The sequence below is a fragment of the Girardinichthys multiradiatus genome, chromosome 24 (assembly GCF_021462225.1).
Source record: "Girardinichthys multiradiatus isolate DD_20200921_A chromosome 24, DD_fGirMul_XY1, whole genome shotgun sequence".
NCBI classification, from domain to species: Eukaryota; Metazoa; Chordata; class Actinopteri; order Cyprinodontiformes; family Goodeidae; genus Girardinichthys; species Girardinichthys multiradiatus.
This window is the reverse complement of record NC_061816.1, coordinates 16,508,260-16,525,878: the sequence shown is the minus strand read 5'-3', so window position 1 is coordinate 16,525,878 and position 17,619 is coordinate 16,508,260. Positions and strand designations below refer to the sequence as shown.

At 40.7% G+C, this 17,619-nt stretch overlaps 1 protein-coding gene across 10 annotated transcripts in view; it reads right to left on the bottom strand.

Moving 5' to 3' along the window:
• The window catches only part of LOC124861634 (R3H domain-containing protein 1-like), a 46,813-nt gene that overhangs the window by 21,181 nt on the left and 8,013 nt on the right, over window positions 1-17,619 (bottom strand). For 7 of the 10 annotated variants that reach the window (XM_047355508.1, XM_047355515.1, XM_047355514.1 and 4 more), the window contains exons 2-7: window positions 16,530-16,674; window positions 11,618-11,815; window positions 8,625-8,642; window positions 8,061-8,150; window positions 2,795-2,918; window positions 553-631 (exon numbers count right to left, since the gene is read on the bottom strand). In XM_047355508.1, the coding sequence (XP_047211464.1) occupies window positions 553-631; window positions 2,795-2,918; window positions 8,061-8,150; window positions 8,625-8,642; window positions 11,618-11,776 (470 nt within the window). In that variant the 5' untranslated portion in view covers window positions 11,777-11,815; window positions 16,530-16,674. Of the gene's footprint in view, window positions 1-552; window positions 632-2,794; window positions 2,919-8,060; window positions 8,151-8,624; window positions 8,643-11,617; window positions 11,816-16,525; window positions 16,675-17,619 lie in introns of all 10 variants that reach the window. The other 3 variants (XM_047355507.1, XM_047355511.1, XM_047355512.1) reach the window with 3 other exon arrangements.

Genomic DNA, 17,619 nt, shown 5'->3' with positions numbered 1-17,619 from the left:
GCTTTGTACAAATATCCATCGCTTCAACTTTTTTGGATTTAGTTCTATTTTTGGGACATTTAATGTGACAGAATCATGGACATTTTCTTTCAACTAAAAAACACATGAGGTGTGAAGTGCACATGAATTGAGCCCCTTTAACTGATACCCCAAAATAAAATTCAACCCAATTCAGTCTACAAAATTATCATTTAGTTCCTTACATTTAAATTAATTTATGACCCAATTAAAGGCACATTCTACCACTAAAATCAAACATTTACAGTAAACTATTGCTTTATTCATGAAATGTTAAGTTGAACTGGGAAGCTACAATGTGTCCTTCAAAGTGTAAGCTACTTGAATTTAAAGCTCCCAGCATGCCATGCTAAAAGTAAAAGGGGAACATTAAGTTATAGCCGAGGGAATTAACTCAATGCAGCAATTCCAGTGAAGTGAATTGACTTCATTGCAAACAATTAAGATTTTAAATGCTTCTGTGACTGGATCATTAGACACAACAGATGAACTCCTTAATGAGCAAGATGTTGTTGCACGAGTCGGGGTTCTTACCTGGGGTTGCTCTTCAGCGTGTTGACGAGGAACTCATGGAGGTCTATGCCAGTTGAATCTGTGTAGTCTTGACTTGAATCTAACCAGACAGGACAGAAGACCCCACTCAGTAGCCATTTACATCATTTCTCTAAATTATTTTCTAATAACCCTCCGCAATGTTAAAGATGTCTCATTAGTCATGGAAGTTGACTAAAAACGGGATTAGTGCAAAGCTTTGCTTGAGGGCAGAACTTTTCAGAAGAAAGATCACGCTGTTAGGTGGGTTATTAATGAAGGCAACAAAAAGAGGCTGCTCTACAGAACAGCCGGTTAGGAAACTAAGGCTGGCAATGAGAACATGCCTCTGTGCACCGTCAGAAGGATTGTACCCATCGGATGGAGTTAAGGGACACCAGAGCTCGTTCCCGTCTGTGGGTGTCTGCTTTCTATAATTGGAGGCCGCCTCATCAGCGGTGTTGCTCCACAGAGGGAAGCAGACACCTTTCTGCGCCTGTGGGACTCCATATAATTGCTTCGCACCTTGAGCTTTTGGCAATTAACTGAATCACGCCAATTATCTGCCCATAACGAGATATCATAGAAAATGGAGAAGAGCTTTTTGGACAAACTGCAGGGATGGCATGCAAAAAAGAAATGTTTAGGACTGGGTGTCCCTGGTGACGTGGCTAAGGATATAATTATTAGAAGGCTGTAATTTGCACAGTGACACAGATTGCGTGATCAGTATCATAAAAGCTCTCGGCTTCATTTCAATACATAGACACTAGTGTCACAGCTGTCATAATCACCTTAGCGATATCAGAGATGTAGGTGTACGTACGGCGTTTTATACATACATGGACAGGAAGAAATGGAGATTTTTGGCTCCGCTTTTCCAAGTGAGCAATGTTTATCAATGAGGCCTCAGGTGGTCACGATGTAAAGAGATCAGAGGTGTTAATGGAAACATTTGCAGCGGTGCAACCGATTCCCCGACTTCAATCATGGCAGGTAACTCTCAGAGGACGGCCCTCAGCTGTCAGTTAAAAGCGACTAATCTGGATACGCACCAAAATCTACATACATCTCTAAAGATGTGTAAATTCATCTTTTTTTGCTGTCGGATAGATAATCTCAATAAGAAGTCTGAGAACAATGTAAGTATTAATAACAGGTTTATTAGGTATTTATTAGTCCTTAATAAATGCAATCTTACCAACAAAATAAAAAATGGATCCTATAGTACACTTCTTTGCAGAAGATATGCTGTAGATTTGACAGCTGTTCTACATGTTGCATTAATAGCTTTCTGAAGCCTGATTGATAACAGGTTTATTAACTATTTAATAGTCATTTATAGAAGGGTTTTGGTGTAAATGACTAAATTAAAATAATCCTGAAGTATACTTCTGTCACATTGACTTCAAGGTACTATCTAAACTTTCTGCATTGTGCATTATATAGCTCGATTAATAATTGTAATTTATCATTTGTTAGTCCTAAATAAAAGTAGTTCTTTTACCAAATGATCCATATTAACTATACTTGCTTATCTGGTCATTGTACTATCTAGACATTCAGCAGATGTCAAGTAAATGTTAAAATAACCACTAGGAGAACTATTGCTGTGCCTAAAAATCCTTTTAAAATAACTGATTAGAGAAAAAATTATTTGACTTTTTAAAGCTGATCAGGGCTTCTAGGAACTTGTTCATTTGTTGGTGAGCTAGGCATGAAACAAAGGATAAATGTGTGGAAAAGCACAACAGCTAAGCACGGTGAAGGATGTGTAATGCTGTGGGCCTGTTTCTCTTCCAAAGTCCCGGGGGAACACCACGATCTCTTTGAAATTCTAGAAAATGTAAAATTCAAATCTGGTGGATAGGGCAAGTAAACTGAAGAATCCTTAGTATTTCAACAGGATAATGAAAAAATATAATCAAATCAAACTGGTCAATGAAGACAAAATCCACCTTCTTCTAGCCCCAAATCCTGCAAAAAACCAGTAGGCTGAGCTGAAGAGAAGAGAGCAGAGAGGAGCCAGGATTCAGCCTTGTAAAACGCAATTTTCTTATATCTTCTCTCACTAACCTTTTAAGTTAGTAATGTGCTACTTCAATGAACAATTAATTTTATGGCTTATTTTTGCCAGAACTGTCCATAAGTGTGGCTGAGCTTTGTTAAAAATATGCATCTAAAATCAGATTTCTGTTTAAAAAGTGTGAAGAAAATGTTTGTCAAGTTTCATTTAATTCTTCACCTCTTGAGAGCATTTTCCGTGGCGCCTTCTCTGGTTTGTCCACCTTGTCGCCGCCGCCTTCTTTCTCAGCTTGGTCCTTCGTACCACGCTCCTCATTATCAAAGGGCGGGAGGAGAAATCCATCCTGTTTGAGGTGGGAAAAAGAAATTAAATTCGCTGTTGAAGTCCGTTTTACAAGGTCAGGTCTTTGGTTGTAAGCATGTACGGCGATTTGGGTTGGATTTAAATATTCAGAAATACCTCCCACAGAAAGTGCAGCGGTGTTAACATTTTCAAGAGCGTCAAATGCAAAAGGTGACCCCGGGTCTGCAATGTATGACAGACACAGGACCTTAATTTGAAAAGGAGGCATTCAATAAGAGCGTGATCTTGCCTCCGGTTCTGGGTTAATTAGACAATATCATGTGCTACAGAAGCCTCAGCAAGACACTTAATAAACTCTCCTGGTTTATCACTGAAACAAGCGATAATGCGCCTGTGTCCATGAATTCCAAATTGCTATGGCAATTAATCTTCCAGATTAGCTTGTTTTTATTAAACCACCTGAATAATACATGAATCTGAGCCTAAAATTAAACAACGCTGCAGATTTCATTCCATAAAATCCAACAGAATGAGGGGTTAGCTGTAATCCTCTGACGAACTGCATAAACCCAGAGAATCGGAGGAAAATCTTTTTTAAAAGATGGCCTTAGTTTGGCTCCAAAGATGGGCTCTTCTTCGCCTCGCACACTCATTTTCAACTTGGAGCTGTATCTGATTTGCTTGTCAGGCACTTTGACAGAAGCTGAAAGGGAAAGCGGAGGGGTTCCCGCTGCACTGTAAGTGGATTAAGCACAAGTCTGGAAAGTTAACATCAGAGAGTCTCTGAGAGCCTGTGTTATGTGGTGCGAAGAAAAAGTGAATGAAGGAGAGAAAAAAGGAACGACCTAGTGGTGGGAGAGCCGATCATAACAGAGGGAGGAAAAAAAGGTCACTAGTCCGAACCCTGTAGCAGCTGCACAGAAAGATAATGAGATGCTGCAGTTGAAGTCTCTCAGAATGTATACGAAAATGTAATATGCAAATGAGAGATGTGACTGACTAATTGCCTGTGCGAGACTTGGAGAGCTTTGTAAGTGACAGCAAGTTTGTGCTCGCTCGTCAAAGCAAAGGATTTTCTCTTCCCCCCCCCCCCCCCCTCTCTCCAGGCAAGAAGCGCCGACGTTTGCTACTTAATGCCACCCTCCGCATCGCGTGGAAACTGCCAGGCTGATGTGCAGCTGTTGCGAGCTGCCTCGTTTGTTTCCTGACATCCATTTTACCTCGAGATAAAGGGAAAAACAGCGGGAAAATGATGGTTCTGCGAGTGTGTAATGAGCATGCTGTCAGTCTGAAACAAAAAAGGTATGGCAAGCATTCAGAAGCTTCCCCGACTACGGTTCATGGATCGTAGCTGACAGCCAGGTTCTCAGGCGTCGACAACGATGGCTCGGACAGCCCTTTGTTAGTTCTTACTTGACAGAGGGGATGGTACTGTGAAGTGGTGAACAATGGAAAATGTTGAGATGTGAAGATCAGAGAAGATTGATAGAGAATCAGTGCACACAGAGCTGAATTTGTACTCCACTAATGTGTTTCTTTCTCCCCTCTTCCTTTATTGCGTTTCCTTGGCCCTCTAGGTTAGTTTGCTGCAGAAGGAGTTTCGACCAATAACAGGAGTGGAGGGGGTGGGAATATAAGGAGTATTCAATTAAAGCGCTCCACAGCTCTCTGTAGCTGACGTGAGGAAATTGTAATTTCCCCGACATGATTGATGGCAGTAATACAGGACGTCGTGTGAGTGCAGACGAGGCGAGACTGTAGCGGGAATACTGTCTCGCCCTCTGGTCATGGGGCTTGGTGCTGACTGCTTTGAAATGCCTGGGACGGACTCACCTGTGTGAAAATGTGTGTGCGAGGAGTTGTGCAGAGTGCCGTGTAATGGGAGAAGTTTGATCGGCAGGGGGAACTGACTTCCCCTGAAGAAACGGTGGAAAAGCAGCATCGATTTAGCGAAGAAACGGCCGGCCAGCGAGCTGCTGGAGCCCAACACTCTTTGTTTTGACGATGCTGTGGTTTCATAAAGCAGCCACAGATGGGTATTTAATCATAGCTGTCAGACAAAGGCTGCTAATCAAGCATCAGAGGTCTATCTGGGCAGTTTTAATGAGAGGAAATGAATTCATGATCCGAGGTCAGCGTTTTTAACTTGGGCTGAGGGTTTGACTAACACACTTACCTTGGATATAATGAAATGTCCACACGCGGTAAAATGCAACGTATAAAAACATTCAAAAGCTGCAATAACTGGATTGAAAAAATATGCACACCCTTAAAACTATTCATTGGTATTAGCACCTTTTGATTCAATTTTGGCATTTTAGTCTCCTTTGGTTTGAGTCTGCCAGCATCCTACCTCTTGACTTGGTTATATTTACCCACTATGCCTTCACACACTTCTCCAAATCTATCAGATTGTGAGGACATCTCTTGTCTACAACCATCTTCAGTTGACCGCAAGGAGTTTTTGTGTAATTTATCTCTACACTTTGACTAGACCATTATAAAACCCTAATTTTTGTTACATAAAAGGCATCCAGTAGACAACCGGAGGGTCAAAATGACCTGAAAACATCTGAAGAAAATTAACCCCAGAGCATGATGCTGCCACCACTATGCTTCAATACTTTAGTGATTGACAATGCTGTTTGTTTTGTAGCCTAAAAGTTATAAGTTAGGTTTCATGAAACCATAACAACCTCCCACAAGGTTTGTTCAGCTTTTAGCCAGGCCTGATTGATTTTCTTGGTCCTAAACGGTTTTGTCTTGGATCATTAATTCTTAGTCAAGATATATTGGGATTACAGTGGATTGTCATCAAATGTAAAACACAACCAGTGCTTGTTGGAAACTTCTGCAGCTCCTTCAGTGCGGCTTCTCCTGACTGATACCTTTGTACAATAACATCCAGTTGATCCTTTGTCTACAAACTGTGGCTTTAGCTAAAAGATGTGAATAAACAAATCTCAGGAAAATCCTTCTAGACTAGCTGAACTTTACACCAGCTTATCAGACTGATTACAGTTAGTTGATGGGAGGTTAAAAATAATGTTAAAATGAAATCAAAAGCTGCGTCAATAAGGTATTAGTTTAAGGGTGTGCACACTTATGCAACCAGGTCATTAGAGCTTTAAAGTTTTTATATTTTTCCCTCCAACATATTTGTTTTCAGTTTAATTATACAAGATTTTTATCCCATTAAAAAGCAGGAATAAGGAATTAGTTTATCATTGTTTATGTTAACACCACAAAAACCTGGAGTTTAACATGGATGGTGGTCCACTGAATCCCATTTGAAGACTAGATGTAAAAGAAGATGGACCAACCATAAAATTTCATTAAAGAACATCCCTAAATAGGCCAAGAATACTATGTAGAAAAGGTGAAACGTGCAGAGTTTTCCTCTTAGTCTCCAATGTGTTTTGTTTGGATCTGGTGCAGAATGTGGCTGTAATGAAGTTTAGTTTGAGTTGCATATTTAATTTGTGCTGGTATAAAAGAAGCCAGCAATCTGAATTCAGGATAGGATTTACATGGGAACACTGAAGAGTTTGTATTATATCTTAGTTTATGCTATTCGGAACATAAAGTTCATTTTTACCCACAGATAATTAAAACAAAACATGTTTTTAGTGAAACTGAAGATTGAAGAAAATGTTCATCAGTACAGGGACTTGTTCAACCTGTTGCATCAAATCAAAGAACAAACATGGTAAGCTTTCTGAAATAACTAAAGTATTAAAATGTGTGATGCAAATAAAGGAATAAGAAAAATAAGGGTATTAATTGTCTGCACAACACTGACTTGTTACTGTGCAGATCTTACAAGCGGCTGAACAACACAGTTACGCTCTGTGAGTACCAGCTTCTGTCTAGTTTCTCCAGATTTGTCTTTTTCTCCTTCCAATTTAATCCTTTAGACCAAACGTTTTGACAAATAAAAAAAATACCTAACTGAACATCATCATATCGGCTCTTTCCCCACCTGTTGCTGCACACTGCAGTTCAGCTGGCATGAAAATTAAATACTTTCCCTCTGCTCGCAAGGAAGACAAACTCGGAGGGCCTACAACTAACTTGCTAATATCAGCTTGTTATTATACTTGTTTTACTTTAAAGAGCCTTACGACAAAAAAGGATAATATTCTGTGACAAGAACTCAAAAATGAATTACAGAATTTAGCTGGTGTTTTTCCACATTTTTGTTCATGTTAATAGTAATCGAGTAATAATCAAGTTAATAGTAATTAGTAACTGTAAAGAGTTTGTTATGCTTCTCAGATATTGTTCAAGCAGGGATGCAACAACTCGCCAAAGCAAATGTTAGAGGAGTTATGGTATTCACATGACCATTAAATATCTTAGAATTGAAATCTGAAAAACAAAAACCCTGGTAATGTAAAATCCCTCATTGTCCCAAGTACGTAAATACAAGTTTACAAGATTTGAAACGCTTTAGAATGCTTATTCTTAAAAAATCAAAGGGTAAGGGTAAAGCTAGCAAGCGAGGATACATTTTTACAATCCAAATAAAACGTTTTGGTCCAATAAAATTCCTGCTCTTACATGTTGGATAGTGCTGCAAAAGCCAGAACTCAGAATTATGTTACATTTAGCATAACCAGTTGTAGCTGCAAGTCAAAAAAACCCAACTGGATTTGGTAATTGATGAACTAAGTGACTAGGCTAAGTACTGTAAGCAATACAAGCCAATAATATGCTTCTGCATTTCATGTACAAATGTTCACAAACTAGAGATATGTAATGGATTCAGCGATACGCTAACCACCGTAAAAAGAAATACGCAGTTTATCACTGTAACCTTCACTATGTTTGATGCATACGGCAACCATATTGGACTTTAAGGTCCGGGTTGGTGAGGACACTTCCCAATTTGGACGTCTGGCTTCAGGAGGCATTCTGACTGATCCTATTTTAACTGCTTGCGGCCATATTGAACTGAATTTACTATAAAAGTTCCTACTTTTCAAGCTGGTAAAATAAAAACCAAATATTGATTAATAAACACTGATATCCATCTCAGGATACTTATATGTACCAATAATACTTCTTCCACACTTGCAGCCAGGTTGTACTAATGGCTCCCAAACAAATAGCATAGCTCAGAACAACTAGTACACATCTCTAGCATATACAAACTGAAGTAATTTGGGGAATTTTTTACCTGAGGTGCAGCTGAAGGTTCAGGAATAGGGAGAGGAAAGGTTTCTTCGCACACTGCCAGGCTCCGCACGAGCTTTAGCCTGGTACTGGACTAATGGGGAAGGGGACGGGGATGCAGGTAGGTGGGCACAGTTAGAAACCATGCACACACAAATGCATCAATATTGTGCATCAGTGACAAACGATGATCCACTATTGCAAGCAAAACTCACTTTTCAGCAAGCAAATATTTTGAGTGACTGACCTATGAACAGCCAAAAATGAAATGTGAAAATAAAAAAGAATCCCATCGGTGTTTGGAATTTAAGCCGTTTCATTGCATTTATTTTTCAAAGAAAAATCAGTGTGACAAGCTGAAAGAAATGTCCAAACTAGTCTCCCTCTGCATCTCAACATATAGCTGTGCAGAGAGTTTTATGAGACATCTGCAGCAGCGCACACACAGACGTCTAGACGGGAAACAGGTGTACGACTTCAAACTCGGTTCAAGAAATGAACGGCATCCAAAATGCACATGAGACAGGCTGAAAGCATCCTACAACATGCAAGTTCAAGCGAATCATACCTTGGAGTACTTCACAGGCTGTCCGTAGGTGAGAGAGGGGAACAAGTGCACAGAAAACACAAAATGAAATACAAAGCACACAAAGTTTGAGGGCAAAAGGAGGGCTGCTACTTTAAGAAGTGAAGGATATCTAAATTATACATGACTGCCCTAGATTTCTGCAAAAAGGCTTTGACAATTTAGGCAGTTAAAAAAAATAAGTAATGCTTCTTTTATGCCTCTGTCGGAAACAAAGACATTAGGAGTGCAAGGCAAAATTTAGTGACACTGATCTGTGAGATTAAAATTTAAATTCTCTTTGAAATATTGAACAATTCTCCCATGTTGTAGAGAAAATCTGCCCCAACACTTTAAAGCAACTAACATACGTGTCCTTGCTGAAGAAAAGCATCCCTACTGCATGTTCCCACCACCACGGTCAACCATGAGGATTGGTGTGTTCAGGGTGATGTGCTGGTTTTCTGCCACACCTAACATGTTATTTGTAAAAGTTCAATTGTTCAGGAAACAAATCGTAAAAAAGAAATGCCCCCATTTCTCTGGAGGATGAGTTCATATTTCCTACCAGATTAGTGGAACTGAAGAGCTCCTTTCTGAAAGAGAAAAAAACCCAGATGTTTAGCTGGATCTGCTTTGTGTATTCTCCCTAGCTCTATTTAGCTGTCATGTGAAGCAAACACACAGGATGAGGATGCACTGAGATGTGCCACCCATCTTTGTGCAAGACAGCTTTATGCACTCGTGCCTGTTTGTGTGCGTCTATGAGAAAGCAGAAGGTCTCTCAGTGGCACACAGAAGAGTGGAAGGTAGCGAGGCCAGGCCTCTGCTCCCTAATCCCAACATGGATCCTTACACACATCACATGAGCACACGCACACACCTCTGTTCTCCCACTTGTCCTCTAAAAATCAAAAGGACATCCCCTCCTCCTCTCCATCACGGAGCTCGAGGGGCAAATAACACCTATAAAAAATTGAAATGGGCTGCTGTTCGTCCATCTCCAATGCCTGTGACCTACCGCACCCTGTTCTATATCAGGTGATATGGATGTAGGGGAGGGTGGGGGAGAGAGCTGGGACTTTGAGCGCACCGCTACACCGGCTAATTGAGCTGCGTGGGGCCGGAGGGGAATGAACAATGCCGGCAGGAGATAAAGGAACATGGAAAACAGGGAGAGGGAAAGGGCTGAAGTCAGCAAAAGTGGGGCGCGCCCCCAGCCACATGTCCTGCCGCAAAGGACGGAGCAGGAGAGCTCGAGGCAGATGGCAAGAAAACCATTCCGACGCACCTCGAATGCTTCTGTGCCTTCCCACAACCGCCTCCTTGTTTGAATTAACCCTGGTGTCCGTCCGTCTCCTCCTACTATGAAAGCCTGAGGCATTTAACCGGTGCAGCTGTACAAAGAACCAGAAACTGGTTCACCTCAAGCTGCTGAAAATTGTGGGCTGGGAGGTCGGATAAGTCCGTGCTGTTAGCGTATTGTTTGAATTTTTTACATTTTCGTCACGTTACTACCACAAACCTGCAGAATTGTAAAGTGGAAGGAAAAGGATACATGGTTAAAAAGAATGACAAATAATAGGGCCAAAAAATTGTCCATTTTTTGCAGCCTCTTTGAGTTCAAAATTACTATATTACTATTATTATTACTATAATACACTAATTTGTGCTGGTCTATCACATAAAAATACATTCAGGTTTCTGGTTGTGCCGTTACAAAACATTGGTTAGAAAAACAAATTCAAAAGGTATATGAATACTTTTGTGATTTGGTATTTGTTAGCTAGAAAATGACCAGCTAATATTGCCGCCTCTGCCTGCATCCTTCTGCACCATTACTATAAATCTAGCATTGCATTTTGCCTCAAACATCAGAGATATTTTCCTGAACTTAACTGGAAGTTAACTGAAAAAAAAAAAAACTATTTCCCACTTTAACACCGTAGCTTTGTTCAGTTATAATACTACCAACGCCTTTTGCCTTCCTCCTGTAATCCTCTCCTCTTTACAACCTCACCACCCATCTGCCTCCCCTCCACCGCCTGCTTCTTCTGCACCCTCTCCTGCTGCTCCCCCACATGCTGGTGTCATTCTGTTCCTCAGGGTTACAAAGAAGCAGGAGGTCGGTAGATAAGCCAGGATTTGAGCTCCCGATTATCTGCCTGCCTGACTCCTGCGCTCTCCCTGCCTCCAACCACAAGGCCAGATTGGCCTGAATCCTATTTTTAGGCTGTAGCCAGAAAGACGATTGTTGTGCCTTTTCTGGATTTTGGTTCTCTAAAAACACTTTAGGAGGTATTTGACATTATTTCACTATTTTTGGGGAGATTTATTTTCTAATTCTCCTTGTACATAATGCAGCCAGCACTGGTTTTAATTTGGGAAATCAAATTAACAAGTGCAAATTTCATGAAGTCCCAATGCACAGCGTTCCAGTGACATACACCTAATTAATTAGCAGTTATACCGAAAGTGATCTCAGCTGTCCTGAATCCCCAATAGATGATTCCTGTAGCGTCTTCCACAGAAGATTTGATCTTTTACCATTGATTCTCAGCAGGCACATTTGTTTGAATGTCGCCAACTGACCTTAGCAGTTAGGGGAGGCAGAGTCAAGGCTCTCATTATTATTTCAGATTGTGCAGATTACAATTTTCAGAAATAATTTTCTTTTTCCTCGCTGGAGCTACCGGGAAAAGCTTGAATGCCGCAGGTGACAGGAGATCCCCCGGGCAAGTTATGTGTGTGTGTGTGGGATGGGGGTGTTTGACGTTGACAGCTCCTGAGTTTTCATGGAAATGAGTGCAGAGAAGGAGTCAAAATGTTTGTGGAGGCTGTCATGTGTCCTCGGCTAACTCGGGCCCAGACAGGATGCTGCTTGCGGGAGACACCTGCTTTCACCTAGTGCTCAATCATGTCATGTATGAAGCGCTGGCCATCAGTGCCTTCCTGGTAGGAGGGCAAATCTCACTGGCTTCGGTGTAGCTCATTACCTGAATGTCCTTCTTATTGTTGCTGGCGTGTTCATCCTTGCTGCTCTGGCTCTGGTCACAGACCTCAGATTTCGTGGCGTTGTCTCTTGCAGGTGACACCGTGTCGGCGTTCTCGGAAACCCTCATCGTTTCAGTGTTCACGATATCGGACATTCTCATCGCAAAGTCTTAATGGGAGATGCTGGCAAATAAAGGAACCTGAAAGAAGAATAGGAACAGGGCCTGTTAAAGTGACCTTCCCTGAATCAGTGAGCTAATTGTTGATAGCTCAGAACAGCACAGATGCTAAACCAACGTTCAACCCAGTTTACCATAAATGTTTCTGTAGATTAAAACTGATCAACTGTATCCTTCCCGCATCCCTAATGCAGAAAGGATTTTATCTGTAACAACCTATATTTCAAATCTTTAAAAAGCAGCCGTTGAGGCAAAAAATACAAATGCAACTGAATACAGCGGAGAGAAAATCAAAGTAGAGAGAACTGATGTGTTGAACACTGAAAATAGGTCTGCAAGAGTGCTTATCAGAGAATAGTAGGGACCTTTCTGGGACATGATTAAATTTTGAACGAAAAAAAAAAAAAAGAAAAGAAAATAACAGTAAATACTTTGATATATGTTGCTTTGTGTTCAGTGAAAATCAGATAAATGTATGAGACTTGATGCATAAATAGGGATTATTTTATAAATCCATTCATTTTCTACTAGACTGAAGACTTGCGTCTCTATTAAGAAACCTGCAGCCTATTTCTTCTGCTAAGGTCAAGGTTTTTCTTAACTTTACTCGTCAACTTGTTGCAGCATTAAACTCCCTAGATAGAAAACGTGTCAATTAGTTTGATGCTGTAGCGTCAGTCTATTAAGTGATAAATCAAACATATTCATGAGATCCAATGGGGGTTTACTTTGTTGTTCTAATGGATTTAAACGTCTTAAACAGAGAGCTACAGTTACCCTGGAGTAAATCACTCTGCTTTCTTTCATGACCTCCAGCTTGAGTTTTCATTGCCGGATTAACAAAAGTGTTACTTGCATTATTAATGGTTTTCTGTCTGAATGGAATTCAGCCAAAATTTATGACGCCTGCATTTGACATCCAAGAAAGTTTCTAACAACAAGGTTGACGCTGCAGAGGATGGAACAAAGGGGAGGGAGGCCGTTGATGTCACCAACACAGCCTGTGGTCATCAGTCAATACCTTTTCTTCACAGGCTCAGCGTTGCAGCTGTTCAGCTGCAGACAATGGACATGACTGGACAACACGCAGCAGGAGGACAGTTTTCCGCGGAGAGAAAATCTGATTTAGATAATTGTGTTCAGTCGCACGGCACTGGATGGTACACGGGAAATCGGCACTTTCAAAAGCTTCGTTTTTAGCATTAATCTTAGATGACCGGTGACAAGGCATACTGAGGTTTTAAAAAGTTATGGTCTCAAAATTGTTTAAATTCTCCATCATACCGTTCCTACGCATCAAAGTCCTGCTGAGGTGACCGAAAACGTAGCAAAGTGAGCGGATGTTTTTCTAGCTTGCACCTGCCTAACCTGTTGCTGCAGACTGCTGGTCAGCTGGCTGAAAGAAGGCTATCTATCCATCCATCCATCCAATTTCAGCCGCTGAATAAATGTTGCCCGTTTCATTTCTTTACTTTATTTATTAATGTAAATAATAAAATAAATGAGGAAATAAATTAATAAACATAAATGTACATAAAAGGTCCATGCTACTGCCACTAGTATCAAAACAACTAATAAATAAAAACTTTTAATACAAAATCGGATAAAAACCATATTATAAATCGAACTTTAGAAAAATAAAATTAATGAATGAATAAAAGCTCATACTTGTGCTATCGTCACTGTCACTATCAATAAAATTGTAATTTTACAGTTTTGTGAACAAGCCATGAAACCGTTGATTTTTTTCCTCAAGGTCATCATATCTTTAAAATGTTTTACTAGTAATGTGTACAGTCATCCCTGGTCTATCAGCGAAAATTAGGAATTACCTAAATAAATTCCAACTTGAATTTGAAACTCATCTTACAAAAAACTCGGGAGAGATTATAAAACGCAGTTGGAACCTGTCCGATATTTGGTCAAGAGAAGATTGCACATTAAATGTAGAGCTCTGAATTTAACAGGATATTTAAAACAACATCATGGCTGCTGATTAGACAGCAGAAGCCGCCTTGTACCGTTGCAGGGCTCGTATTGGACACGTCTTTGTAACACCATGACCTCCCTTTCCTTTGTTGCAGTCCTGGTGTGAGTCCTGCTGATCTGCTCTTTTAATGCAGGCCCCATGCAAGGTAACATACACACAGATGCACAAAAGGGGAGGGCTGACATCTGGTACATAAGAGCTATGATTGATAGGTTAATTAGAAATGGTGCTCTTCAGAGTCACTTTGCACATTAGAACTGAATTCACACATGAAGGCGCTTACGTTGCACTTTGATGCGTACACGATCTGCTGAGTGTGTGTGTGTGTCATCCGGACGTCAACCAATCAGAAGGGCCCTTAACCCATTTGGGTGTCACTGATTAGAGTAATTTTCTTATCTGATGGCTAAGACTCGGTTGTTTTATCTCTGCCCTCAAAAGAGCTGAGCCAGCGAGTGGGAGCCCTGGTTTTCACAGAGGTGGCATCCAATTCCTCCATGTCAGTGAAATTGACTTCTTGTGAGGGCTGAAGCTCTTTGGAGCTCCTCTGCCCTGCGTATGCAATGCTAACCCAGCGCCACGAGAGGCTAAGAGGTTAGCTGAAATTTGCCAAGGCGCTCCAGAGTCAGATGTTGAAATTCAATGACCTGTCAGAGGTTTGACAAAAGCAGCAGCCGTGGTTGCTGCTTTACATTATTTTTAAATTCTGAAGAAAAACAGCTTAATACTCCAGAGTGTGGCACGCACATCTCTGAATATTTAGAGTCTGTCGCTGACATTTTGATGAGTGAAGTCTCTGAAGTTTCAGATTTGCAATACTGGACAGATATTTTCAAGAACAGGGCTGGTGATGGATTGCCATTTTGTCCCTCGTTGAATACTTCATTCCTCCAAACACCTTTTATCAGGGGAGTAGAGTATTACACTAAATTTGGCTTCAGGACTTTGATGTATTCGCCATCTCATCTCTCATGGCTGCGGTAATTGCAGTGTGAGCCTGTTTAGAATCCCTGATGTTCTGACTGCATAAGTAATACGGATCATTATCTGGTCCGCGGTGTTACATTAAGGAATTTAGCAAGCAGCAAGCGGATCTCGCATGAGTGAAGACTGAAAGGGGCTCTGCAATGACTTCTTTTAAACATGAAAGTATACACATTTATGGATGCTGCAACTCTGTAATGATGTATTATGGATGATGAACATCCTGCCTGTGTAGATGGTACTTGAATTGGAGTCAGTTGTGAATATCAGAATACATGATCTTGATCAAGATCAAGCTCGATCTGAAGTAGTTTGATTCTTCTTACCATAAACACTTTATATAATCAATTGCGTTGTATATTTTATTTGTCCTTTAGAACGTGAAAAGTGCACTTAAGAGTTGCATAACTGTCTATTCTACTTTGCAAAAGACTTTCATTAATATTTTACTTTTATATCTCTTTTAGGCAGGCACTGTTTGTCCTAAATTAAAACTTAAAAATCTGAACATGTTTCCGTAGCAAAACTTTGCAGTCAAGAAGTGATTGGCTGGTTATCCGAAGATTGTAAAAAGTTACAGTTTAAAAGCGATCAAATTTCCCAACATGGTTTAAAGTTCTTTCCATAAACGGCCAGCGAAAGAAAGCTACTGTTTTTCATTTACCTACAGAAAACACCAAACTGGCTGTTTAGTCATTTTTCTGGTCACATAAAACATGGAGAGTTAAGGTGCATAAACTAAAGCATCATCCCTTTCTCTTGTTGTTGTAGCCCATTATTTCTACAATAAAAACGCCAACTGCTTTAATTGTTTTGACTGATCTGAGGAGCAGATCCTTTTCTAAACAAGCACACATTGGGCTTCACACAATGAAGTATGCTGGGATACCCCCCCCCACCACATTTCTGCCATGTTAATGTGGAGAGTTGTGTTTCACCTCACTTGATATACTGTTAAAGTTTACATGAAAGGTCTAAACTGCTGATGCAGAGAAGCATGCAGCATTATTACATATTTTTTTGATTAATGTAAACCGTGTCTCAATAATTAAATGCCGTCATAGTGAGCAAGACACTCAGATTCATATTTCCTATGCAAGTGAGGCCTGCAGGCCTGCAGTGCTTTAGATGTTGATCTGGGATCTTTTAGGATGTCCTGGATGAATCAATGCCCTCTTGGGAGTAATTTTGGTATGCCAGCCATTCCTAAGGAGATTCACCGTATGTTTTCGATGGGGTAAGATGTGTTTCTTTTTCAGATCTGTTTGCCTACTTCATGTTGTCATACAAGTTCCATATAAGTGTTTTTTGATTCTATGGGGAAGACAGAAAAAGCCTTAGGTGGGGCTAGTCAAACTGAACCAAAAAAAGTGGTTAATCTCAGTTAAATCATGACTTACCAAGCAGGGTGATTACTTTTAAAAGATGGTTTCGATAGCCGTTCCCCCTTAATAATACCTCTTAAAAATATTTAAGTCAAACATCACAAATTTCTTTTTGAAAAATATAAAATTATAGTTTGTTCTTTTGGCCTTGTAGTTTGAACGGGCCTCCCGTATAGCAGCTCACTGAGCGATTACTCTGTGATACATTATCAGGTGTAAAGTGTAGATTTAGCACCATCAACTGTCACATTTAAGGAATGAAGGTGAGGCTCTTTTCCCTCCCTTCAGAGCCAACCTCCACTTTAAAAAGTACTCTGATTTTACAATCCGAGTCACCCTGACTGACTTGTAAGAGTAAAATAAGGAGCGCACCTACTTGTTGTGTAGCCAGTGATGGTTGCAGCTGTTGACGTCGACGAGGCTGAGCCTTCCGATGCCCTCCAAGACTTCTCTGCCCATGTCTGCTTCAGCTGCTCTGCACAGCAAGCGGGGCCTCCGACACCCTCATGACCCCTGCCGACCTGTAACCGAGAATGGCGGGGGGGGGGGTTAGTGCTGAGGAGTTGAAGTCAGAGGTCAGCTGCGAGGCTGTCACAAAGTTAAGGCGGACTGACAGTGGTCAGGATGTCAGCAGTTCTGGAGTATTCGCGTGTCGGAGGCGAAGTAGAGTAGAAAAAGGGAAAAGTGGTGGTAAGTGTTTATTTCTGGGCCTGTGCGTGCCTTCGCACCATAAATATTGGATGAGCACAAAGGTTGGAGAGTGCTGCTGAGGCAACAGGAGAAGGAACCCTGCCAATCCTGGAAAAACCCAAGCTCAGAAAGCCTTGGGTAAAGATAGCATTAATGCCATTGGGAGGGGGGGGACACAAATTTTGTCTAGCAGAAAATATCTTTTCTCTTGCAAATTTCTGTTAAAATCAACAACAAAGTGACACTGGGTGTGGGAGGATGGCATCTGAGACTAACAAAATGAGTACAGATGCACTAATCAGGCTTTTCTGGACGACCTGGATTTGGGATTTTCTGATTCTACTTCCCGCCCACGTTTTACTACAAAACAATAGAAAACAAATCTGTAGGTCCTGTGAAAGAAAATAAGTTTTACATCCAATAAAAAAATGAAGGGATTACAAAACTATTCTTATTTCTGCATTAAATGATAAAAGTCCCTTAACTTTACCTGATTTTTAGTCAACTCAAAGAAGGGCATTAATGTAATCCATGTTTCTGATGCATTTATAGATATGAATGGCAGGTATTTATCATTTTAATGTTAAATGTTTAAATAAATAGCAAAAAAAAAAGGAGGGGGAAACTGTGCAATTCCCATCTTTAGCAAATTGTTGGAATTCATACTTCATTAACACTGCTCCACGTTTGCATTACAGAAATAGGAAGCTATTAGTAGCGTTCCAATCAATCACCAGAGATCGGAATCGGCTTGGCCCTGATCGCCGATCGGCAGG